Here is a 27,073-nt window from a genome sequence, read left to right on the forward strand (position 1 = left end):
AAATAGGTAAATATCAGAGATTAATTATAAAGATCTCAGTAAAGTTAAACTGTTTATATTTATATATGGGAAGATGATATGTGTAACTCCTAGAAACTTTATCCTTATTAGGGCAGTTAAAAGGAGTTTCTATAGACAGAGGACATAGATTTGAGTTGACTTTGTTGGAATGAACTCCAAAATAACATAAAGACAGAGAAAGAAGATTGCAGCGTGAGAAGAGAAGAAAGAAGCAGAGAAGAGAAATATTTTTCACAAGATTGCCTGTCCTTTGAACCAATCATACCACTGCTGGGTTTGTAACCCAAAGAGATAATTTCACTAGCAGGGGATCAGGAACGAAAGTTTGACAAGTAACTGAGAAGGAGGGAACAGATAAAGAGAAACACCACTTCCCACTCAGAGAAGGTGAAGTTAATCAATGTCCAGATCTGAAGGGTAAGAGGAAATCTCTCTCAATCTCTGGTTTCTGTTATCTTCTCTGAATGATTTTTTATCTATGATCCCCTTAGTACACTGAAGAAGAGATGTCTAATCCTTCGGTAACTTGTAAGGTCTATTTATTAATTGACATGGTAGGTTAGGGAAGAGGGAAATAGGAAGTTCCTGTTCTATTTTCCACCTAAAGTATCTTCAGGGGTTGAGGCTCAGGTCTAGGGACCTAAGTCCCAGACCTTGGGATCTTTGTAGAGTCAGGTTGGTGTAATTTCCTGAGATAGAGATACAGCTTTGAAGGAAAGTCTTCAGGGTGGATGGTCTCTTGCCTTCCCCAAAGGGAAAAAGTCTTTATCCACCGCTTATAAGGAAAATGGCTAATCTGGATCTCTTCAGATCAACGAGGGATTATAGCAGGATAAGATCAGTGAGGCTGCTCCTTCCCCTCTCAGTTCAGAAGGGACAAGAAGAATATTTTCTCAACTGTCCACCTGCTTTTCTTAGCTGGAGATTCCAGTCCCATTCCCCATTGGTAGCCAAAGTTCTATTTCTTTCTTGCATGAGATTTTATTGTACAATTCAGTCTTTGCAATATATTTTGTACCTCTCTCTTCCACAGCTCCCCCCTTTTCTGTAGTACAGATTCAACCTGCCATGTGTACCAAAGTCCAGTACTTATGTTCTTAATTATAATTCTATACTATCTATTATGCAAAATATACTATTCTAAATATTCCTCTTCCCCCAAAAAAACAAATCTTAACCTATCTTAAATATCCTAATCTATCTAAATTCTACATCTAAAATCAGGATCATAGGAAAGTGGAAGAAAGGAAACTATTTTAAATACGTAGATATTTTCAACATAGCAACAATTTTTCAACAATGTAACATTCTCTATGACAATCTCAATTTTCCTATCTCAATAAATAATGACAAATTCATAACTATGAACTCTTCTAACTTCTACATTATGAATAAGTTTTCTTTTAAAAAATCATATTACAAGATACATTATTCTGTCCCTAGTCTATCTCTAGTTCCAAAATTCCCTGATCTAAACTTTCCCTATTTGTTAATAATTAATATATTCCTCCTCCTTATATATTTTGTATCTCTCTTATCCACATAATAAGGAAAAAGACTTGTAAAAAATATTCATAGCCATGCTCTTTGTGGTGGCAAAAAATTAGAAAATGAGGGGGTATCCATGGATTGGGGAATGGCTGCACAAATTGTGGTTTCTGATGGTGATGTGTTGAAAGGAATAATGAACTGGAGGATTTCTATGTGAACTGGAAAGACCTCCAGGAATTGATTAAGAGAGAAAGGAGCAGAACCAGGAGAACAGTGTATACAGAGAATACATTGTAGCACAATGGAATGTAATAGACTTTTCTACTAGTAGCAATGCAATGATCCAGGATAATCTGAAGAAAATTATGAGAAAGAATGCTATCCACATCCAGAAAAAAAACTGGTAGAAAAGTAGAAATGCAGAAAAAAATCATAGGATTGATCACGTGGTTTGATGGGGATATGATTGGGGTATTGGCATTAAAAGATTATTACAAATATGAATAATATAGAAATAGATTTTGAACAATAATATATGTATTACTCAATGGAGTTGTTTTTCAGCTCCAGGAGGGGGGAGGGAATAGGGCTAAAAAAAAATCATGAATCACATAACCATTGGAAAAATAATCTAAATAAATAAATAAATAAATAATATTTTAAAAAGGAGGCATATGGAGGAATTCTTGCAGTGAAGGGGAAAATAAGGGGGCACTGCTAAAAGCTAACATGGACAATGAAGTAATATAAAATATGATAAAACTGATTTCTCTGAAAAAAGCTTCATTTATCATGTATATTAGTATATATACATACATATATATATACATATATATATATATATAGTATATAGAACTGAATCTAATATCTAATTACTAAACATAAAAGCCATTCCCAATTGAAATATGGTCAGAGGATATGAATAGGCTCACTTCAGGAGAAGAAATGAAAGCTATATATAGTTGAGAAAAAACTTCTTTGAATCAGTATTAATTAGAGACAAACAAATTAAAACAACTCTGAGGTGCCACCTATCAGAAATGACAAATAATGGAGGAAATGATAGAAAAGCAATGCTGTAACTGTGTAAGTAATTGAACATGAAGATGAGAGAAAATGAAGAATCAAGGATTTTCAAAGTTGGACACCTGGATGGTTGAAAGAATGGTAGCGCCTTTAACAGAAATTAGGAAGTAGAAGGGATGGACATATAAATGAGAGATGGAATGTTATGCATGAGGAAGAACACATAGATCAGATTTGGAGTAAAATATTATGAGTTCTTTTCTGGTTTTATTGACTTTAAGATGTCTTTGACCTATCAAGGTCAATATGTCTAATAGGCCAAGTGAACAAGAAATGTATTAAGCACTATATGGTCATGATTGGGGACCACACTTACCATGAGGGAGCTCATATTCTAATGAGGGAAGGGGAAGATATGATATGAACAGAATCATGAACATATATAAAGTACAAATGAGAGGTAAGGCAAGGAGGCAATTCTTACTGCACCGTTATTGTATGTGGCAAGGAATACATTTTAAGAAATCTGGAGTGGTGCCAGATTATAAAGGGCTTTAAAAACAAACAAAAGATTCCATAGTTATTCTTAGGGATAAAAGGGAGCTACTGGAGTTGAGTAAAGCAGCAACATAAATTGGGCTTGCAATTGAGGAAAATAATTTTAGCAGTTGAGTGTGGGATTGATTGGAATTGAGAGTGACTAGAAGAAGAAAGACCAATAGAAATCTGTTACAATTATTCAGCTGAGAAGTGATAAAGGCCAAGTGGTTGGCAGTATCAGAGGAGAGAAGGGAATGAATAAAAGATGTTATAAAATTTGAAATTACAAGATGTGGCAAACAGATTGAATATGGAAGAGGAAAAAACGTGAGGAATTAAGGATGACATGGCTTTTCAAGTCATAGGTAATTAAGATAATTGTGCTGTCCTCGATGGTAAGAAGAAGTTGGAAAAAGATAAAGCACTCTGTTTTGGACATGTTGCATTTTATATATCCAGTTAAAGATATCCAAAGGTAGTTGGAGATGCAAAACTATATGACTGGGCAGAGGTTAGAGCTGACTAATTATGCTAGAGCATGAAAATTAAAATAGATCTGAAGAGTTCCAGGGGTGGAGCTAAGATGGCAGAGTAATCCTCAGCAGCTCTGTGCCAGCATGAGAATCCTCTCCAACTAATATTAAAATATTGCCACAAAATTAATACAGGAGTGAAAGAACTAACAAGGAGAGAAAGTGAAACAATTTTCAAGAAAAAGAAAAACCCAAAAGTTAGGCAATGAACATCTGGGGCACTGGGATTAAGAGGAGAGCAGACCCCAAAAGAAGGTATAGCAAGGAGGGAAGAGCAAACCAAGAGAGAGTCACAACCCCCTACCCAACATCTGCTGTCCAAAGTTCAGGAACCTATGCCAACATCCAGACCCTGAGACTCTGCCTGAGCAAATAGAGATACAAGTCAAAACAAATTCCTTGAAATTTCAAAACTGTGGAGCAGTCCAGACAACTCTAGTCTGGACTTGGGACAAAGACTTAATTCACACTTTGGGGTAGATCATAGTACTAAGTACATATCTTTTTGCCGAAAGGTCAGGGCAGAGGTCAAAGGCAGGACAATCAAGGGTCTGCCTGTTTGGATCAAATACATAGCTCCTGACCTGATCAAAATCAGAGTGAGCTGAAAAGCTTACACCTAAGCCTGAGGCAAGTCTTTAAGCTATCAGTATATCAAGTGTCAATTGAATCATCAGAGGGAGGGGGCTCTCAGAACTCTCAGCCCTCAGACCATCACATCATCTCCCAAGCCTACCCATAACTAGATATGAAAAATGAGCAAACTACCCAAAAAGCACTGAACTAAAGAATTTTATGGAGACAAAGAGCAAGGTACAAACACAGAAAGGGAGAGTAAAAGCAAAAGAAATACACCCTAAGTTTAAAAGAAAGTCCAAAAGTTCAGGAAGAACCAAAAGAAAGTCCAAAAGTTCAGGAAGAACTAAAAAAGAATTTCAAAAACCAATTAAGAGAGGCAGAGAAAAAGTGGGAAAGAGAGATGAAAGTGATGCAAGGAGAAAGGAAAGTGATGCAAGAAGAAATGAAGAAATGAAGAAAAAAGAAAATGAAGAAGTGATACAAGAAGAAATTGGCCAATTGAAAAAGGAGAATCAAAAACTGAAAAAAAGGAAAATCAGACCTTAAAAATCCAAATTGACCATGTAGAAACTAATGATTTCATGAGAAATCAAGAAACAGTGAAGCATAATGAAAGAAATGAAAAAAAGAGGAAAATATGAAACATCTTATTGAAAAAAGCTGACTAGAAAATAAATCTAGGAAAGACAATTTAAAATTTATTGGACTATCTGAAAGCCATGATGAAGAAAAAACCTTGGATATTACAAGAAATTATCAAAGATAACTGCCCAGAAATCCTTGAATAAAACAATAAAATTGAAAGAATTCACAGATCACCTCCAGAAAGAAATCCTCAAATACCAACTTCCAAGAATATAACAACAAAATTCAAGTACCACCAAGCTGAGGAAAAAATATTTCAAATAGCCAGAAAGAAGCCATTCAAATACCATGGAGCTACAATCATGATAACACAGGACCCAGTGGCTTCTACATTAAAGGACTGAAAGGCATGGTATATGATATTCAGGAAGGCAAAAGATCAAGGCTTACAACCCAGAGTTACAGATCCACCTGAGTATATTCTTACAGGTAAAAAAAATGGACAATCAAGAAGTTAGAACCCATTCAAGCACTCCTGAGGAATAAGCCAGACCAAAACAAAAAAATTTGGAGTCCAAACATGAGGCAAAAGAGAAGCCCCAAAAAGGTAAAAAGGAAAGAGAAAATGTAAGGGATTCATTAAGGTCAAAATGTTTATATGTCAACCTGGAAAGAGGATTTCGATAATGCTCAAAAATTTCTCCTAGTAGTAGAGAAGATATAAGGAATTTATTTATAAAGAGGGTAGAAAAGTAAGCTATTTATGATAATATGATATATATGATTATATTTTTGCCCAATTATTGGGCAAATGACAACCTTGGTGATATAGGTGAATATTTACAAAAGCATAAAGTGCCTAGATTAACAAAAGAGGAAATAGATGACTTGAATTAGATGAAAACAGAATAGTATACTTGTCAAATCTTTGGAAAAGGAAAGACTTTAAAACCAAGCAAGAGCTAGAAAATAATCAAAAAATATAAATCAATAATTTTTATTACATCAAATTTTGTTTGTACAAACAAAACCAATGCAACCAAAATTAGAAGGGAAGCAACCAATTGAGGAAAATCTTCATAACACAAACCTCTGACAAAGGTCTAATTACTCAAATTTATGAAGTTAAACCAATTGTACAAAAAGTCAAGCCATTATCCAACTGATGAATGGGCAAGGGACATGAATAGGTAATTTTCAGTTAAAGAAATCAAAACTATTAATAAGCACATGAAAAAGGTGTTCTAAATCTTATAATCAGATCATCTCACACCTAGCCGATTGGCTAACATGACAGCAAAGGAAAATTATGAATGCTGGAGGGGATGTGGCAAAGTCAGGACATTTATGCATTGCTGATGGAATTGTGAATTAATCCAACCTTTCTGGAGGGCAATTTGGAACTATGACCAAAGGACACTAAAAGACTGCCTACCCTTTGATACAAACATAGCACTTCTGGGATTTTACTGAAAGAGATAATAAGGAAAAAACTTGTACAAGAATGTTCATAGCTGAGATATTTGAGGTGGCAAAAATTTGGAAAATGAGGGGATGCCCTTTAATTGGGGAATGGCTGAACAAATTATAGTATATGTTGGTGATGGAATACTATTGTGTGCTCAAAGGAATAATAAACTGAAGGAATTCCATGGGAACTGGAACAACCTCCAGGAAGTGATGGAGAGCAAAAGGAGCAGTCAGGAGAACATTGTACCCAGAGACTGATACACTGTAGTACAATTGAATGTAATGGACTTCTCCATTAGTGGCAGTATAGTGATCCTGAACAACTTGGAGGGATCTAGGAGAAAAAGCACTATCCACATTCAGAGGAAAAACTATGGGAATAGAAACACAGAAGAAAAACAACTGCTTGAATACATGGGTCGAGGAGATATGTTTGGGGATGTAGACTCTAAATGAACATCCTACTGCAAACACCAACAACATGGAAATAGGTTTTGATCAAGGACACATGTAATACCCAGTGAAATTGTGCATCAACTATGGGAAGGGTGGGAGCAGGGCAAGGAGGGAAATAATATGATTCTTGTAACCAAGGAATAATGTTATAAATTGACTAAATAAATTAATTTAAATTTTTAAAAAAGAGGAAATAGAATACTTAAATAATCCCATCACAGAAAAAGAAATCGAAGCCATCAAGGAACTCCATAAGAAAAAATCCCCAGGGACAGATGGATTTGCAAGTGAATTCTATCAAGCATTTAAAGAAAAACTAATCCCAATATAATACAAATTATTTGACAAAATAAGCAAAGAAGGAATCTTACCAAATTATTTGTATGACACAAATATGGCATTGATTCCAAAATCAGGCAGATCAAAAACAGAAATGGAACTACAGACCAATCTCCTTAATGAACATAGATGCAAAATTCTTAAATAAAATACTAGCAAAAAAGACTATAGAAAGTTATCACAAGGATTATCCACTATGACCAAGTGGGATTTATAACAGGAATGCAAGGATGGCTTAATATTAGGAAAACTGTCCACATAATTGACCATATCAATAATCAAACCAGCAGAGATCACATGATCCTCTCAATAAATGCAGAAAAAGCCTTTGGCAAAATACAACATGCATTCCTATTTAAAAACACTAGAAAGTATAGGAATAGAAGGGCCTTTCCTAAAATTAATAAGTAGTATTTGTTTAAAACCATTAGCAAGTATCATCTAAAATGGTGATGAGGCCTTCCCAATAAGATCAGGAGTGAAGCAAGGATACCCATTATCACCTCTATTATTTAATATTGTACTAGAAATACTAGTAGTAGCAATTAGAGAAGAAAAAGAAATTGAAGGCATTAAAGTAGGCAACTCAACTATCACTCTTTGCAGATGATATGATGGTATACTTATTAATCAAGTAAAAGCCTAGTGGAAATAATTAACAACTTTAGTAAAGTTGCATGGTACAAGATAAACCCACATAAATCATCAACTTTTCTATATATTTCCAACAAAATTCAGTAGCAAGAGTTAGAAAGAGAAATTCCATTTTAAAATCACTCTAGAAAATATAAAATATTTGGGAATTTATGTACCAAGACAAGCACAGGAATTATATGAACAAAACCCCAAAACACTTTTCACACAATTAAATCTAAATCTAAATAACTACAAAAACATCAATCGCTGTAAAACTAGAATCTGTTACCCTAAAAACTACAATTCCCAGCACCCCATTCTCCTCACATTATGTGTTGATGTAAGGAGGATATAAATTTGGTGTAGCCCCACCTCTTGTGTTCCTGTCACAGCTTTGGCTGAGCAGAATTTTTAAACTGGCAAGAAGAATTTAGTCACACATGGTCTTAATTTTGTTAAATAATAAGGGTTTTTAATTTCTATTTCCTTTTTATTCCTTCTACTTCAAGTGATTATTAATAAACTTCATAAAATTAATACTTGGAGTTGCTGGACATTAATTAAAATCTTGCATTATTTGATAACTGGAAGTGGGGTTTAGAACCCTTAACTCTTTCTAAGTGAGTAAATTAGTTTGAAAAGAAATGTAGTTTCTCTCCTGCCCAGACCTTCTTGGCCTCCCCCCTCCTGGGAACTCTGACTGCTAACTGCCTGGGTAGTCCTTGCCAAACCATTGCAGCCTCAGCTCCTCCTCCTACTACTGCTATTGCTGTGCTGGTAGAGTATAAACCCCTCTTTCCATCGTATTGCTAACACCTAAGTGCTTGCTGAGTGCCTTGGAAGCCCAGGTGTTTCTTTTCAGCAACAATTAGCCCTCTAAAGGGTTTTTCCTGAGTCAATGCTTCTACTCTCTTAATTCCCCCGCTAAAGTGGGTCTCAAGTGTGTGGTAGCTTCGGGCTGAAATGGCTTTTTAGCCTAGCAATAGCCTAACAACTCAGCATAGACATGTGGCAAGGAAGAATTCCTGGACCCCTACCATGATGCCTGCCCCCTTTTACCTCTCAGGTAAATTTTAAACTAACCCAGAGGGGCTTCCATGCTCCTGGTTGTGGGGGTTGGGACTGAGGTGTTAGCCCACACTGGGGTCTCCAGTGCCGCCCTCCAGACTCTGAAAGCACCCAGCACAGCAGGTCAGCTAAGTACCTTAGTGGATTGATAGCCAAGTCTAGAGACAGGAGACCTTAGGTTTATAATCTGGCCTCAGACACTTAGACAGGAAGTAGAATTGCGATCATGGCCCACTCTATGAAACAGCAGTGTATTGCCTATCTCAAATAGCTCCCAGTTTTAGGATGTCTTTTCTTTCTCCTGTTCCTGGGTACACTGGTCCTTGTGATTAGCTTGAGTAAACCTGAGATTCAGGGAGGGAGATTCATCTCCCTACACCCCTCACCATTTTGGCTTGCCCAGTCTCTGCAACACATCCAAGATGGGATTCATTCACACTATGTCCAGTGTGGGAGTGGGGAATCCAAGTGATGTGACCAAAGGAATCTAGATGGATGATACTGGGGAGGGGAAAGAACTTTAGAGTCTGGAAGTGAATTTTTAAGCCTCTTTAAGTTTTGTTCCCCTCCAAATAGTGAAGAAGTCTCTGTAACACAGACATTGGAATTAAAAAAAAAGTCAAATTCAATGCCTATATCATGTCACATATATTGTATTTGCTGATTGTTTGTTTGAGGATTTAATTTTGTTTGTTAAATTCACATATTGATCTAATTTAATATCTTCTGTCATTTTCAGCTACTATGTTTTGGCCATTAGCTATATATTCTGTTACATTGTCTTTATTTGTACCTCCCTATATGACTGGGCTGGAGAAAATACCATTATAAAAGCCCATAAGCAACTTGCACAAACCCTTTCCCATGGCAAAATCATAGGACCTTATGGATTCTGGGTTTGTCACGACATCCATTGAGGTCACATATTTCCTTTTGTTCCTTTTTTGCCCTTGTTAATTGTAACATAGATGATGATGGATGGACTCCATCAAACTGGTTAAATCCTGTATACAACCTTTGGAATATTTAATGATCTAAAAATTTAAATTGATTTTAAGGGGCCTTCAGAAATGATTTTTAGATATCGAATAGCACCACTACCTCTGACTGATCATTTTTCTACTTTTGAGTTGTTTGTAACAAGAGGTAAGAGGTAAATGGTCCATTTAGTGGCTGAAGTAAAGTGCTGTAGCACTATTATATTCCCCAACTTTGCATTTATAAAAATGTAATGGATGAGACATCTAAAGTGATTTTCAGTATTATAGTCCTCGCCTACACATTGCAATGGATGGGACATGCCTTTACAGCTCTTACAGTCTCATGTCAAAAGAGGGAGGTTTCCCAAGGGGTTTGGTTACCCCATGATGGGTTATAATCTCATCCAGGAGGTGGGAAAGATTTTCCTAGGGGGTATGGTACCCATGAATAGCCTCTGAGAGGGGGAATTTCCCATGAAGTCTAGTAGCTTCTGAATGTTTTTTTTTATATTTGTAACTCTTCAGCTTACTCTACCAGAATGATCTGGATTCTTGGTGACATTTTAGACCCAAAAGGTTTTTATCCGTTGTACAGTACAGAGGTTTTTCTGGGCTCTCTTGCCAAATTTTGGAATGATGGCAGTAATAGACTTTGTTAAAATTATCTCAGCCAAGATTGAATGATTGGTTAGATCTGGAAAACTTGTGATAAGTATCCATGAGCTTCAAAGGTTCTTTTATAAAATGTCATACTCATGTGAATTGTAAATGACAGTGAGTTTGTTTGCTACTGTCTATTAAATGTTCTTTTGTGATTTGGGGGATTTTGGTACTTCTTGGATGTGCATTAGCTGCTATGCCACTGTTTTATAAAGCTTTTTCTTAGTGAAAATTATGTACACTCACACTGTGGATCATGGCCAAGTTAAAAAAGGAAATGGATCTCATTTTTATTGTGCTCTCCTTGTTATTGTTCTTCCCATGTCTGTGCAATAGAGTATTTGAATTTTCTTTCTTCTTTCATTTTTGTGCTTAAAGCACATTACCAGTATTGTTTTTTTTCAAATTTTGTACTATATATATATATATATATATATATATATATATATATATATATATATAAGTTTACAATAGCCATTACCCCTAATATTAATGCATACCCAAAAGCTTTAGACTATGGAAACCTTCCATTAATTGTTAAATATTATGGGACTTTAATTAATGATTGTGTCTGACTCCAGAAGGAGGGAACACAAAATTAACTTGCATGGTGCCAAGGAGCACAAAGAAGGTCAAGGAAAACAACCAATCCTGGTGTAATTGATGAGATTCTGTACCAAGACATGGGACTTGAACTTATTTTGGGGTTTGAGAAAGGGGCTGTTTTCAAAGTCAGACACAGAATTTCCTTGTGCCAGATTCAGACTTCTACTGAGTACCTTGGTTTGGCTGCCATTTTGACTCCCCTATGCCTTAGAATAAAGGTAAAATCATACCAGAGAATGCTATTTCCCATTAGCAATTTTCTGTAGACCTGGCTGCTAATTGGGAAGTGCATATTGCTTCAATGGTCCTACAGACTTGTGGAACATAAATCATTTTATTGAGCCCTGATCCAAGAACCTGGCTTATTCTTGTTTACTTGGAATTTTTATATAATATTTAATGTTCATTTTTTCACTTTTCTTCTATTTTTGTTTATGTTTTTACTTCCTTTTTACAATTGATTCATATACCTCATAACTTAGCCATGTATCCCTGGGTGATCCAAGTGTTTGTCAACAATTGTCATAAAATTTCTACTAATATAGGCCATATTTGTAGGGTTTAGCAATGTTACGGGTTCATTTCCTCCTCACAGATACACCCTCCTCACTGAATTTTCATGACCCTACTATGTTGTATTTCTCCTCCTATCTGCCAAATGCCTATTAGTTTCGTTTGCAGATTCATCATCCATATCTCACATTGTATATATTCTGAGCCCTCTCCAATTTTTCCCCTATGCTCTTTTTAGAGTCTTACCAGTCCACATGAATTCAACTCTTATCTTTTTGCTATTGACTCCCAAATCACTATATAGAGCCAAGTACTTCTACAAAAAGTGGTTAAGTACTTTCATAGGTCTCAAGATATCCTCTCCTGAAACTATAGCTCATGAGCCCTCTCTGGTGAGCTCATCCTTAAGAGTAAGCCAGTTTCTACAAATGGGCATTTTCAAAAATGTATTAGTAAGAACAGAAAATACAAATATCCCCCTCAATTAACCTGAAGGATATTCTCTAATAAATACACAGAATATTATTCAGAAGACTCAATACAACTTCAGAGTAAAATGGTAATAAGGCATATATAGGGAACATATGAATCAAAGGCAAACTCATGTCTTTGGTACTCAAATATCTTTTATTTTCTATCATGGAGTACTCATAAAGCTTGATTGTCAATGACTGGAATCAATTCTCTAAATTCATGCTCCTATCTCTTATTTGCTATCATTGCTGCTTTTCCCCATTAGTCACTGCCCATATAATGTGTGTCTCATGTATGTGATTTCTGTTTGTCTCTTTTCCCTCAAACTGTGCTTCTAAATCTCTCAAAAAGCATCCTCTTCTTTTGGGGTAGTAGCTATATTCCCAGAGGGCATAACTTGGTGGAAGAAGAGAAAGAAATTCCTCCCAATTCCTCTGCTCTCTGGAATTGGCACAATGGTCACATTTCACAAAACTATTTCTTTATCTTGTTCACTTTTTCAGTTGTTTTTCAGTCATACCTGACTCTTCATGACACACTTGGTGTTTTTTTGTGGTAGCAATTTTTGTGGTAGTTATTTTCTTTTCCTATAGGAAATTTTTCAGATGAGAAAACTGAGGCAGACAATGAAATGTCTCAGACCAGATTTTTGAACTCTGGAAATGAGTCTTCCTGACTCTAGATCCAATGTTCCCTCCACTGTGCCACCAAGCTCCCCTTTTCCTTATCCAGATTTAAGCAACTCTCTTAATTACTTTAACTTACTCCAGGTCTAATAGGATTATGTAAAGGCCTCCAAAGGTGGAGCCAATTTTCAGCAAGGAAATCCCAATCTCCTTACCCAGAATAGAGAAATATAGTCACAACGCATATTTGGAAGCAGACATTACATAACCATATTAACTAGTAAACAGGGGGTAACAGCAATTATTCTAAGATTAACTATTCCTAGTCAAATATATTTAGCTTATATTCTATCTTTCTTGAGCTCCAACCTGTCATCTCTAATTGCATGCTCCATGGACATCTCAAATTTCATAAATCCAAAATAAAACTAAATCACTTTCCTCTTTCCCCATCTCTCCTCCTAATATCTCTATTTTGGTTGAGAGTTCCTCCTTTCTTCTAGTCACATAGGTTTGCAACTTAGGAATTTTGATTCTTAAGTCTTCTTTACCTCAAAAATCTAATCAATCATTGTCCTGCCAATCCTGTCTCCTTAATATGTTTTCTCATCAGTGCTTTTTAAAAAGTTCATATTACAATAACCTCATTCCATTCCTTCATAATCTCTTACCTGGATATCCTTGCATTTATATTTCTTCTTTCCAATTCATTTCCCACATATGTGCCAACTAATGTCCCTAAAGTCCCAGTCTTATTTTGCCACTCATTCTCAAGACTAAGTTTCTTCTCTTTATTTCTTTCTACTTCCTCAAAATATATCTGCTGCTTATGTGGCTGTAACATCCTTGATGAAAGTGATTGTTTGGGAAACAGGAGTAGAGGATAAAGAAGAGTGAATATATGCAGGTAGCTCTTCAGAGAATTGATTTGCGCTGATAGATAATAGATAGATAGAGATATAAATATAGATATATAGATATAGATATACAGATATATAAATATAAATATAGATATATAGCTTTTCTGTCACTATATTTCTTTACATCCTGTAGCTGGTATGTGAATATGTAAAAAAATAATTAACTCAAGAGGAATTTTCATCTTGTCAAAAAGACACAAAAGGAAGAAAGATCTCCTCCTGGGCCAAGCAAACAATACAGTGAGATAAGAGAATCCTAGTTTGACTGGAATGCAAAATGCATGAGGCAAACCAGAATGAAATAAAATTGAAAAAGTAATTTCAAGTCAAATTTGTAGAGAGAGAGTGATGGCAATCTAAGGATTTTGCATTTTATTTGGTAATTAATACTTGCTGTTTTTTAGGATGAAAATAACTTATATATGAGAAGATTATTCTCACAGTGGTTTGAATGACAGACTGGAGGAAGAGGAAACTATAGGCTGGGATTCCAGAGAAAAAAGCTATATAATGGTCTTGGTAGGAGGTAATGAAGGCCTCAATTAAGTTAGTAGTGGCAAGCATGGAAAGTAGAGTGCACTTAGGAAATAGAATGGCCAGATATGGTAAATGATTAGTCTTACACCTTTCACCCCACATTCAAAAAGATTCCTAAGTTACCTAGCCTATGTGATTGGGATAAGGTGACATCAAAATAAGAAAATTCAAACAAGTTAATAAGCATTTGTTAATCATCTACGGAATTATAGAATTACTTTAGAATTAATAAGGAAAAGTAGGTTTATAAAAGGAAGCTGAAAATATGGTTTTGATGTGATGATTAGATCTAAAAGTAGGTGTGTCCAACAAGTTGCTGGAAATTTGGGACTGAATGATGAAATTGTTGCTTGATATATAGAAAAAAGTTATTTGCATAATACAGCTTATAACTGGTCTCATCTACTCCCATGAGTTTACAGAGAAAAAAGAGGCTAAAGATATCCCATAGAGAGTACTTAGGATAAGGGAACATTCAGCTTGATACAATAGAAAGAATATTGTCTTTGGAATAAGCACGTCTGAGTTCAAATCTTTCCTCTATGCTTTCCTTTATGACCTTGGGCAAGTCAGTGAACTTCTTTGGTCCTCATCTAAAAAAAAAGAAAGGATTAGATAAGGTGTACTCTGAGGTCCCTTTTGACTCTACATCTATGTTCCTACAATAAGAACTGAGGTAGGAAAAGGCATTGTCTCAAAATCCAAGGGATTTCAGAAAACAAGAGGTTATATAATAATAACATGTTGGTCTTTATTTATTTACTCTAACTTTAAATTAAGTGTTAAGCAATCCTAATAGTGTTAATACATTTGTATTGCACTTCATGATTTATAAATTGTCTTATATGCTAATTTATTTTAATTACATAATTTGCATTAAAATGTTCACAATTATCAATATTCTTTCATCAATCTTTTATGTCCAATGAAGAAAGGATGTAGGAAAAACAAAATTTTAGTACATGAAGTAAAAAAGAAAATATTGATGTCATTTCCAAAGTTTCAATAGAGCATCATGTTTGGAATCAGAGAATCTGGGTTCATGAACAACTTTAGTATATTCTTTGTGTCTTATTTTGAGCACTTGCTTTGCTTAACTCCACTATGTTTGTTTTCTCACTCATAACATGAGGAGGTTGTACTAGATAGCAAGTAAAGTCACATATTTCTAAATCTATGTTAATAAAAAATAAATAATATGTGAAGAATCTCATGAATTCCCCCAAAAAGGAACTCCCTCCTCCCTGGCAGATATACAAGGAGTTTAAGTGACTTTTCTATTCTCAAATAATTTGTTTTAGAGGTGGGATGTCAAATCCACTTCATATCTTCCTGACTCCAAGTCCAAGGTATTATAATATATAATATAAACATACCATATCATCTTGTAACTCATGATATAATATTATGAACACAAAATTATGACAGGTCATAACTTAATATGGTTGAAACACCATTTGGCTCATATTTATAATTTGTTTTAAGTCCTTTTAGTAGAACCTGATATCAATTAGACTTTTAATCTTTTAATTTGATTATATGAAACCACTTTTATGGCATATGGCTAGCTTTTAAAAATGAGTACCTGAGGGGGCAGCTGGGTAGCTCAGTGTGTTGAGAGCTAGGCCTAGAGACGGGAGGTCCTAGGTTCAAATTTGACCTCAGATACTTCCCAGTTGTGTGACCCTGGGCAAGTCACTTGACCCCCATTGCCTAGCCCTTACCACTCTTCTGCCTTGGAGCCACAGTATTGACTCCAAGACAGAAGGTAAGGGTTTAAAAAAAATGAGTACCTAAAAAAAGAAAAAATATATATGTGTATGTACTGTTAGAGAAAAAGATATAATAAAAATAGGTGATAGAAATGTTCTTTCTCACAAAACTGATGATCTGAACAATGCTGATATACCTAAAATAGTAATCTAGTGCCATGCTTCCCACCTTCCTCATTCCCCCCAGTAGAAATTAAATGAAGGGGGAAATGTGCCAGGAATATGTATTCCTGAGACTTTGGCACAGTGTCATACCCTCAAATAAAAACTAACCTACTTTTTTTTTTATAAGAGAAGGTGATCTAGGATAATGAAAAAAGATTTCAGGTATAAAAAAGGTAGTTGGGCTATTCAATACACTAAAGAAATACCTCTGCCTAGAAATATCCTCTATTGTGACACTGCAGTGTCCCTTGGTGTCCAAGGAACATTTTCAGCTTCTGAGAATCTAAAGCATACTTAATCAAATCAGTATCACCACAGAAATCCCATTCTAGACATCCATTGCTGACAGTCTAAGTAGGTGACTAGTGATATGCACATGGTGGCACATAACCACCTATACTTGCCCCAACTCTCCTACTTCTACTATCAAATTCCTCTGTCCAGTTTTCTTTCTGAAAGTTCAAAGAAGTCAGAAAGATGGGGTCAGTGTTGTATAAAAAGTGATTCATTTCATACTGAATGATGATTCAGTTTATACTGACAGATGGGGAAGGACAAAAGAGAAAGAGGGAAATAGAGGAAGCCTGTTCTTAGCCACCACCATACACTAGGGCAAACTGGATGGTAATTTTACCCTGGAAAGACTATGAATTGTAGCAAAGCCTTGAAATTCCTGAAAATTCTGGATTTTATTCTACTTTGTTTTCCTACTCATCCAACAATGGTGATAGAAAGTTTGAAGGCTAAAGAAACCTTTGCATAACCTCATTCTAACCACCAGTTCCTGGATCTGTGGTTTCTGATACTCTAGATTTGACACTCCCACATATGACACATACTTTCATAAGTAAATGAAAGATGCTACTAATCTTCCTCAAAACTGAGGTCTCTTATGCTCCCTATTGCTGATTCATTGATTTCTAGATGCAGCTGCAGTTCCTCAGAACATCGCTCCCAAGAATCTGTTTTTAGGGGCATACACAGTATCAAATTTTACCTCCTGGTCTCTCCCTGTTTCTTCCTCCCCTTCAACCATCCCAGTGAACCCTAAAGTTATAAACTCTTTGGGAGCTTGTCCTACAGAAGATACACAAATTCAAAATAGAATGGCTGGAGTCAATGCATGTTAGATGATAATATGTTGGAAGCAAATGTGTACATTGCTGTCTGCCAAAGAACCTGGATTGACAAGGAAGATTAAAGTAATTTCTCCCAAAATAAGCAAGCTATTTTTATCTCAAACACACACATACTCACACTCACACACATCTGGTCTCAGTGTAAAAGAAGTAGAGCTGCAGATGTAGGCTTGCAGGTGAAAAGGAAGGATTAATGACCTAGACCCAGGCTGAGAAGCTCAGACTTCCATTCATTCATTAGTTCTTTCCATTCATTCATTTATTCCGTTCATTCACATGAACATGTCCCCTAATTGTGCCTGACTCTGGGAATCTTGACTTTCCTTCCCTCTTCTTCATTAGGTCATATTTATGCTAATGGTTTTTGCAAAGCTGGAATCAACTGTCCTGCCATTCCTTTAGACTGAAAACGAAGGCATTAAGAAAAAAAAAAGGGGAGGGGGAGAGATGGGAGTGGAGAAAGAAGGGAATGGATATGTGGGTTATATTACTATTTTCTCTTCCGGAAAACACTGGGCCCGAAAAAAAAAATGTTGACAAAGCATCAGATTTCTATTAAAGCAGATTCTAAGTCGAATTGTGACCAAACCTATTCTGTAAGCACAATTGCAATCGAATCTGCTCCACATAACTCACAGCTTGAGAGGCCTGAAGAGCCGATTTAAACCCAATCTGCATCGCATTCTATGCCTCCAACTGTCTCCCAATAATCAGATGAATTGTAAATCAAATGTCACTCCTGGAGAGTCTTGAGAGGCCGCACTCTTCGTGTATTTTTTTTTCTCTCTACGGTCTCTACAGTATATTTTAACCTAAGAATTACAAGGTCACGATCGCTTAACTGCGGGAAAGGAACGAATAAAGATAGGTTGTAATTCTACTCACCATACACTCCTTGGCCAGAGATTCCCTCCAGGAGAACTATCAGCATCCACAGAAGACTGTAAACTAAATCCATCTTCACGTGAACATGAACATATCCTGGAAGACACGATGGAACTTTCGGAGGCCCAGAATAATCCAATTCTGCTAAGTAGAAGCCTCCAACTGCCTGGGAACTGCTCAGATAAAGAAGGAAAGGCAGACGTCCTTCCCAGGCTGAAGCTGGCAGAACGCAAGAACCCAACGCGCGCGCGCGCGCGCGCGCGCGCGAGCACACACACACACACACACACACACACACACACAACACACACACACACACACACACACAAATACAACACCTTCACCACCCCCTACACCGATCCCACAAACATACCTGGACAAACACACAGAAACATGTTAGTAGGCTGGGAAAACAGACCGGAGGATGGGGTTAGTGGGGAGGGCAATGATAGGAAAGGAAGGTTGGCGATTGAAATGTTCTTCCAGGAAAGCTGAATTCAGCTAAGTCTTTGCAGTGGTAGCGGCTCTTGCTGGTCGCTGCAGGTAGAAGACACGCAGAGAGCTTGGGGAAAATCCAGGACTCCAGCCGGTAGGCCGATATCAAGAAGTGGGCTCTGATCCCAAAGCAAAGAGCCTTCCTTTCCTGGTTTTGCTTTTAAAAAGTAACTCGTAGCGGTCTCCTGGGAACCAACAAACTGCGGCCTGCCGGATTGCAGTCTCGTGCCCCCACATCTGCCGTCTTCCCCTCACCCATTCCGTTAGTTGCCATTGCAACGCCAATCCTGTTACATGATAGAGACTGGCATAGTGGTGCGGGAGGAGGAGGTCTAGGAATAGAGTGATAGAGCTGAAGATGGGGGGATGGGTTTGGAGATGGCAAAGAGAGCGAGGGAGGAGGCTGGGAAACCGACTGGGAAAGAGACGTACCCTAACCCTCTGTTGTTGTTTGACACTGCTCTCCAAAGTAGTCTTTAAAGCTCAGCTAAGAAGAATATAATTACTGCTAGTAAAATCAGTTTCATGAGCAAAAATTGTATTCTAGGTATCGCCACATTCAAAAGGGGTTGGAGAAAAAATTCCAAGTTAAAATGATGCATACACAGTTAAGCACACACACGGTATTCTTTTCTTTTTAAAGTCTCCTCCTCCAGGCAGAGGAGAGGGAGGGAGATGGTGAGGGTGAGAAAGGCTTACTGTATGGGGAAAAGTGGGAGTTTATATGGATTTCCCTGCAGTCAAATGTTGTCATTCAAAGGTGAAGGTGGGAAATGTTGCTAGGTGATTGAGGGACTAAAGGCCATCATTACACCTGGATGCAAGTTGTCCAAATTGTGCCATGGTTGTGTCCAGCTCCTAAGGAGTTGACCAGCACTAGGCAGTGAAGCAGAAGAGTGGAGGATCTGGAAACCTGGAATTCCAATGTGAGCTTGGGTATGTGCTCAGGGAAGAGTGCGCTAGCAGTACAGGATTGGGGTTGCTATGGAGGAAAGATGTGTGTGATCACGTTGCTCACTACGTGCAGAGAGCTGGGGATGTTAGCTGCAGCAGTTACGTCAAAGCCTGGTGCAAGTCTGTTGCTTTCTCCTTGTTCTTTGTACCCATTTCCTAACTTATCTCTACCTCTGGCTCAATCTCTGTGGTTTACTACCTCTAGATCAGAGTACTGTTCTTGTTCATACTCCTCTTTCCATTGTCTGTGGATCTCCAGAGATTATCAGTATTGACAGTTAAAGGACACAATAACAAACAAGCAGTTTAGGGCCTTGCAACTCCAGCTGATTACCTTCTGTGTATTTCTCTACTAAGAACAGTAACTACTGATTATGATTACTTATTTCTGATATTTTATTATTTTTGTTCTGAATTCAAGATCCCCATTCAAGGGAAAATAAATTAAAGGGAAATAAACCTCTAATTTCTAGAAGATAGAACAGGCCACATGTAACTGGAGCAGCCAGTTTATTCCAAAGTGCTGTCTTTAAAATAGAAATAACCTTACAATAAATGAAAATCCAGGGGGTGGGGGGAGGAATAAATGAAGGCAGATAAATGTCTGGTGAATTTATATGCTGTATTCCATGGTTTGCTACTAAAGGTGCTATAGTGAAAATAAGTTTTAGTAATTTAATATGATTGAACAAGTCTGTCAACTTGGCATAGTGGATTCCATTTTGTTTTAATCCTTCATTTTATTCTTGTGTTGATCAAGTTATTTTTCTATGTTATTTTTTCAATAATAAGTTAAGTATCTGTGTGAGGCATATAGCAAATATATGTATGTTCTTAAACAACTTATATGAATATAAAGACACGATTAATACAGATTACCAACAGAAAAAAATATTATAAACAATGTCAGTATTTCATGTACCAAACAGACAATTAAATTATGTGATGAACAAATTAGTAGTATTCATAGTGTAAAGTTTAAAAAAAAGGAAAGAAAGAAACCTACTTTGTATCCCAGCCAGTTAATGTGGCAAGACTAGAAATGGGTCCTGTATTCCCCATACTTGAGGCTCACTCAAGCATCTTGTTTTGGCTTGAGGACAGCACTGATTGGCAGAAATTTAGTAGATGACCATCTTGGAGAGAGACAGTTGGCCTCTAGATGAGCAGAGGGAATCTTATTATGTCTTGTATGAAAGAAGCTTATTGGAACATCTGAGAATCAGATTGATGCTTCTTAGGAGAGTGTATTACTTTGCATGCTTGAAATAATAGAGTTTGGTGGCACCAATTAAAAAGTAGAAGTGTAATTAGCATTTCTATCAACCAGTTAGCCTATATAATAATAAATCAGATCCAATAACTATGTTACAGATGCTACTTCAGTTTATTTTCTTAAATTTAAGAAACCTTAACTGGGAGTAGAATTAGTTATGATGAGATTTATGCAATTAGTATTTAGAAAATTTGTGCAAAGCCCCTTTAATTTGCCTTGAATCAAAATGAAATTATTTTATTAAGAGCCAGGGACACAATAATAGAATAAATATTTCCTTTCTACAATGACACTTCTGTAAATTTCAGGTCTTTGCATTTTCCATATGGACTAGTAGTTCATAAAGGATCATAGAATGAGTCATAGATCTAGAGCTGGAAAGGTTCTTCGAAATCAACAACTGTAAGGTAAGAAATGTTGAACAAGTTATTTTTTTAAAACATAGAAAAAACTACACGAAATTATGAAGACTAAAATAAGGACCAAGAAAATATTATATACAGCAATAGAAATATTGTTTGAAAAATAACTGTGAACATCCACCCCAGAGAAAGAATTTATAAATAGAAAATGCATAATATAGTTATATATATAATATACATGCATACATGTTCACACATATATGTCAAATGATGCCTTCTCTAGTACAGAAAGGGGAGGAAGGAAGAGAGGTACCTGAGAAGTTTAATAAAACAAACAAATATTTTTTAAATCATTTTACATATGAGGAAAATCAAACACAAAAAGGTAAAATGACTTGCCTATGGTCATTAGGCAGCAATTGCATTAACTACCTGTTTGTATGCTACTAATAAAGTATGTGTATTGTATTATCTATTATCCACCAAACCCCAGTCAGTAACTGAACAAAGGTGCTCCAACCAGAGCCTGCGGCTGGTTCTGCCACTACAGTTTCAAGCATAATCCACCCCCCACTATGGCAGCAACCAGGAACTCCATTCTCCTGAGAATTACCACATTTGATAAGACCCCTTTTCCCTAGCAACCACACTAATTAGTACATGCTCCTTCCTCATTCCTCCTATCCTACCGCCACAAGCCTGGTTAAAGCGGGTGTCTAGTCCGCATTCCTTAGGCCTCCAAATTCCCTTTTATTAGTAGAGATGCTTGTCAGTGAGAATCTCCAGATTGTAAACCTCAAAATTCCTTAGACTTATAAATGTTGGAAATTTCACCATTGGGATATTTCATACTTGGAAAATTTCTTACTGATAGTCTATTGGAATGGGAACCCCATTGGCATGGGAGGTTCCTTCTCTTCCCTTCTTAAGATTACTTTAGGACAGAAACCTTTTGCTGAACAATGGAAAGGACTTTGACCTATGCTTAAGCATAGAACAGGAATTTCTTTGAGTCATGATTGATTTTAGAATTGATACAATGGAGATACTTGGAATCAATCTCCACCCTATTCAGTCCTAACAGGATTGAGTAAGGGCTGCAGCCTAGATCAAAATTTAATTATTCCAATCTCTACCCTACTCAGGTTAACAGGATTTAGAAAGGGCTGTAGCAAAGGAGCAAAGATTTAATCATTTGAAAATATGACCTTCAACAGACATGTGCAAAGCCTCTGGGCGGTCCTGGGTTAAGCTAGAGCCTCCATTGGCACAGGGAAATTGATGGACAGTGATTGGTAGATGGGAGAACTGAGGGGAGGCAACTTGGAGGGTTTCCTTAAAGATCAGGGGGGTCTAGAGACTCGAGGAGGGGGTTGAGGAGTTGGTCGGAGTGGTGGCAGTGTACTCTGAGAAGCTTGCTCTGAAGGAAGCTGAAGGTGGGGGCCTCTGAGACTGTTTCTCCATTTTGGTCATGTGAGTAATAGGGACTGATCTTTTTTCTTTGCCCCAGCTATCTAAGGGCTTGGGCCTTTTGGCCCAGCCTAAACAGAAGGGGTATTTAAGCCCTATTCCCTTCTCTCCCTTTTTCTCTCTCTCTCTATCTCTAATTCCTTTCTTACTCCTATTGTAATTAAACTCCATAAAAGATTTACTGCTGACTTGAGTTTTCATTTAGGAATTACATAGCTGAATTCCTTGGCGACCTTAAATTAATATATATCAGTCTTTAAAGTGATTCCCTTGTAACAAGATGTTCCTGGAATCCTTCTTCCCTTGCAGAGTTGACAAGCAATTCCATGGATTATCACTCAAAACCCATTTCCATATTATTCATTTTTTATAATAGAGTACTCTTTTAAGACTAGTACCCCAAATCATATACCCATATAAACAAGTGATAAATCACATGGTTTTTTCTGTATTTCTACTCCAACAGTTTTTTCTATACTTGTGAATAACATTCTTTCTCATAAATCTCTCAATTATCCTGATCACTGAACTGCTTTTAGTAGCAAAGTCTATTACATTTGATTGTACCAAGATGTTTCAGTTGTGTATGACATTCTCCTGGTTCTGCTTATTTCACTCCATATCAGTTCATGTAGGTTTTTCCAGTTCTTCCTGAAATCATCCAGATTTCAGAAAGAACTTAGACTTTGCTACTAATAGCAAATGGCAAAAATTATTTTTAGATCAATATCTCACATTCTATACCAAAATAAGTTCAAATGGTTATAAGACTTAAACATAAAGAGTGAAATATGTAAATTAAGTGAATATAGAATCTGTTGGATTTATGGAGAAGGGAAGAATTTAAGACCAAACATGAGATAAAGAATATTGCAAGATGTAAAATAAATAATTTTGATTATATTAAATTTAAAAGTTTTTGTACAAACAAATCCATTGCAGAAACCAAGATTAGATGGGAAACAACAAACTGGGAAAATATTTATAACAAATTTCTCTGATAAAGGTCTAATTTCCCAAATATATAAAGAACTAAGTCAAATTTATAAGAAATCAAATCATTTTCCAATTGACAAATGGTTGAGGGATAGTTTTCAGATGAAGAAATCAAAACTATCAATAATCATATAAAAATGTTCTAAATCCCTCCTGATTAGAAAAATACAAATCAAAACAACTCTGTGGTACCACTTTACATCTACTAGATTGGACAATATGTCAGTAAAGGAAAATAATAAATATTGGAGGGGATGTAGCAAAATTGGGATACTAATGCATTGCTGTTAGAATTGTGAATTGATCCAACCATTCTGGAAGGCAATTTGGAATTATGTCCAAAGGGCTTTAAAAGAATATATGCCTTTCTATCCAGCAATAACACTACTAGGTTTGAACCCCAAAGAGATAAAAATAATGGGGATAGACCTGTTGATATAAAATATTTGTAACTGCACTTTTTGTTATGGCAAAACATTGGAAAACAAGGGGATGTCTTTCAATTGGGGAATGGCTGAACAAATTGTTGATATGATGATTATGGAATACTATGTGCTGTAAGGAAATCTGTTTCCCTGTTGGACTTACCCTTAGGAAACTTAGGTATTTAGTTTAGGATAGTTAAATAGTGGGTTTAATAACTAGGATGTCAGATACAAACCCTTCCCCTTATCCTTCCTTACCTTTCCCTTCTTTGTTAATAAATTCATTTTATTTATATGTGATTCTTCCTTTGTATGTAAGCTTCCTTCCTCCTTTCCTAAAAATCATAATAATGCTACCCATGAGCAATTAATGATTTTCCAATGGTTTATATATAGTTTTATTTGTGTGAAAAGTGTTTTGTAGTTGTGTTCATATAATTACTGAGTTTGTCTTGGCAAATATATTCCCAAATATTTTATGTTGTCTAGAGTGGGATTTCTCTTTTTAACTCTTGCTAGTGATTTTTACAGGAAATATACTGAAATACTGATGATTTATGTGGGTTTATTTTGTATCTTGCAACTTTACTAAAGTTATTTATTATTTTCAAGAGTTTTTAAATTGATTTTCTAGAATTCTATAAGTATACTAACATATCATCTGCAAATAATGATAGTTTAGTTTTCTCATTGCCTACTTTACTTTTTAAATTTCTTTTTCTTTAATGGCTACAATTTTCATTTTTAGTACAATATTAAATAATAGTGATAATAATGGGTACCCTTGTTTAACTCCTGATCTTATTGGGAAAGCTTTTAATTTATCCCCATTGCAGATGAAAGTTGCTGATGGTTTTTAATAAATACTATTTATTATTTTGAGGAAAGATCCTTTTATTACTGTGCTTTCTAATGTTTTTCATAGGAATGAGTATTGTATTTTATAAAAGGTTTTTCTCCATCTATTAAGATAAACATGTGATTTCTGTTTGATTATTGATATGGTCAATTATGAATATGGTTTTCCTAGTATTAAACTAGCTTTGCTAGTTTAGTGAATAATCCTTATGATAACCTGTTATAGTCTTTTTGCTAGTATTCTATTTAAGATTTTTGCATCTTTGTTCATTAAGGAGATTGGTCTATAATTTTCTTTCTCTTTTTATGACCTGCCTGGCTTTGGAATCAGTAATATATTTGTGTCATAAAAGGAATTTGATAAGACTTCTTCTTTACTTATTTTGTCAAATAGTTTGTATAGCATTGGGATTACTTGTTCTTTAAAGGTTTGATAGAATAAACTTGTGAATCCATCTGGCCCAAGGTTGTTTTTTTGTTTGTTTGTTTTTAGTTTTGATAGCTTGTTCACTTTCTTTTTCAGAGATGGGATTCTTTAAGTATTCTATTTTCTCTTTTGTTAATCTAGGCAATTTATATTTTTGTAAATATTCATTCATTTCACCTAAATTGTCATATTTATTTTTATATAATTGGGCAAAATAGCTCATAATAATTGTCTTAATTTCATTTTCAATGAAGGTGAAATCATTGTTTTTATTGTTGACAATGGTCATGTGATTTTATTTTTTCTTTTTTTAAATCAATACTTTATTTTACTTGTGAGGTGTTTTTTTTTATAGAACCAAGGCCTAATCTTACTTAATAATTCAATGATTTTTACTTTCAATTTTATTAATTTATCCTTTAATTTTTGGGATTTCCAATTTATTCTTTATTAGGAGATTTTTAATTAGTCCCCTTTCTAGATTTTTTAGTTGCATGCCCAATTCATTGATCTCCCTTTCTTTGTTTACTCAAGGACATAAATTTTTGCCCGAATTCTATTTTAGCTGTCTCCCAAGAAATTTGATGTGTTTTCTCTTCATTGCCATTTTCTTCAGTGAAATGAAATTAAGACAATTATTATGAGCTATTTCTCCCAATACACTGGAGAGGTGGCCTCAAGCAAAATCCTCACTCCTTAGTTCCAAACACAGAGAGCCTGCCCTCCTAACTCAGACTTCTGACTGGAAATGGAAGGAAAAACCACCATAGTGGTGGCAAACAATGGCGAGGAAAAACAATTTCCCAACACCAGGAAGAACAAGAAGAAAGAATTGACTCAGGATAACTTTTATGGAGTAAAAATCCAAACTACACAAGAAATAGCAGAAGAAGAAAAAAAAATAAATGCATACAAACCTTCCCAAAAAAAATGGAAATTGGCCACAAGCTCTTGAAGAATTTAAATCTGAGCTTATGAGAAAGACAGAATTTTGGCAAGAAAAGTGGGAAATAGTTCAAAAAAGGAAAATAACAGTTTAAAAGATAAGAATTCCCAATTGGAGACCAAAATTAAATAGCTGGGAGCCATTAAAAGCAAGATAAACCTAACCAAAAAGAAAAATCAAAAGATTATAACTGAAAACAAGTCTTTAAAGACCAGAATTGGGCAATTGGAAGCCAATGATCTCACAAAACAACAAGGAATAATAAAGCAAAGTCAAAAGACTGATAAAATACGGGGACAGAGTCAAGATGGCGGCTTAGCAAGCAGCAAAAGTTCAGACCTCGTGGAAGATCTTTCCTTAACCAATACAGACTGAATGCTCCTAGGGCACCAAAATTCAAGCTGAACAACAGGACAGAAGTGGGGAACCCTCCTTCTGGACTCAAATCAAAAGTTACACCCCCCAAAAGCCAGAATCCGAGAATACTCGGGGCTAAGGGGAAGCCAGAGGGAAGGTCCCAGGACCCCTCCCCCACAACCCAGAGGGCTGAGCCCCCAGCAGCAGCGGGAACCTCTGAGCGAGCAAAGGTGCTGGTTTGGAGGGTCTACCTTGTGAGCAGCAGGGTGCCGGGCTCAGAGCATCTAGCTTGGACAGCAGGGAGGAAGCCAGGGAGAGACAGGCTGTGACTGGGTCCCTGCATTGGGCTCCAGTCTCACCCTTGCCTTGGGGCACATCCAGACCAATCTAGTTGAACTAATCCCATCAAAACTCCTCAGAGTTTAGGGAGGCGGGCAAAGGCACTTGGGGACAGCAGAGAAGCAGCTGGAGAGAACTGGAGAGAGC

The 27,073-nt window shown here is 36.2% G+C and overlaps 1 protein-coding gene across 10 annotated transcripts in view; it reads right to left on the bottom strand.

Moving 5' to 3' along the window:
• The window catches only part of MDGA2 (MAM domain containing glycosylphosphatidylinositol anchor 2), an 811,975-nt gene extending 792,536 nt beyond the window's left edge, over positions 1-19,439 (bottom strand). For 5 of the 10 annotated variants that reach the window (XM_056820935.1, XM_007473236.3, XM_056820917.1 and 2 more), the window contains exon 1: positions 18,022-19,439. In XM_056820935.1, the coding sequence (XP_056676913.1) occupies positions 18,022-18,094 (73 nt within the window). In that variant the 5' untranslated portion in view covers positions 18,095-19,439. The remainder of the gene's footprint in view (positions 1-18,021) is intronic. The other 5 variants (XM_007473235.2, XM_007473233.2, XM_056820933.1 and 2 more) reach the window with 1 other exon arrangement.
• Positions 19,440-27,073: the final 7,634 nt, after the last annotated feature.

The sequence above is a fragment of the Monodelphis domestica genome, chromosome 1 (assembly GCF_027887165.1).
Source record: "Monodelphis domestica isolate mMonDom1 chromosome 1, mMonDom1.pri, whole genome shotgun sequence".
In the NCBI taxonomy this organism is placed as follows: Eukaryota; Metazoa; Chordata; class Mammalia; order Didelphimorphia; family Didelphidae; genus Monodelphis; species Monodelphis domestica.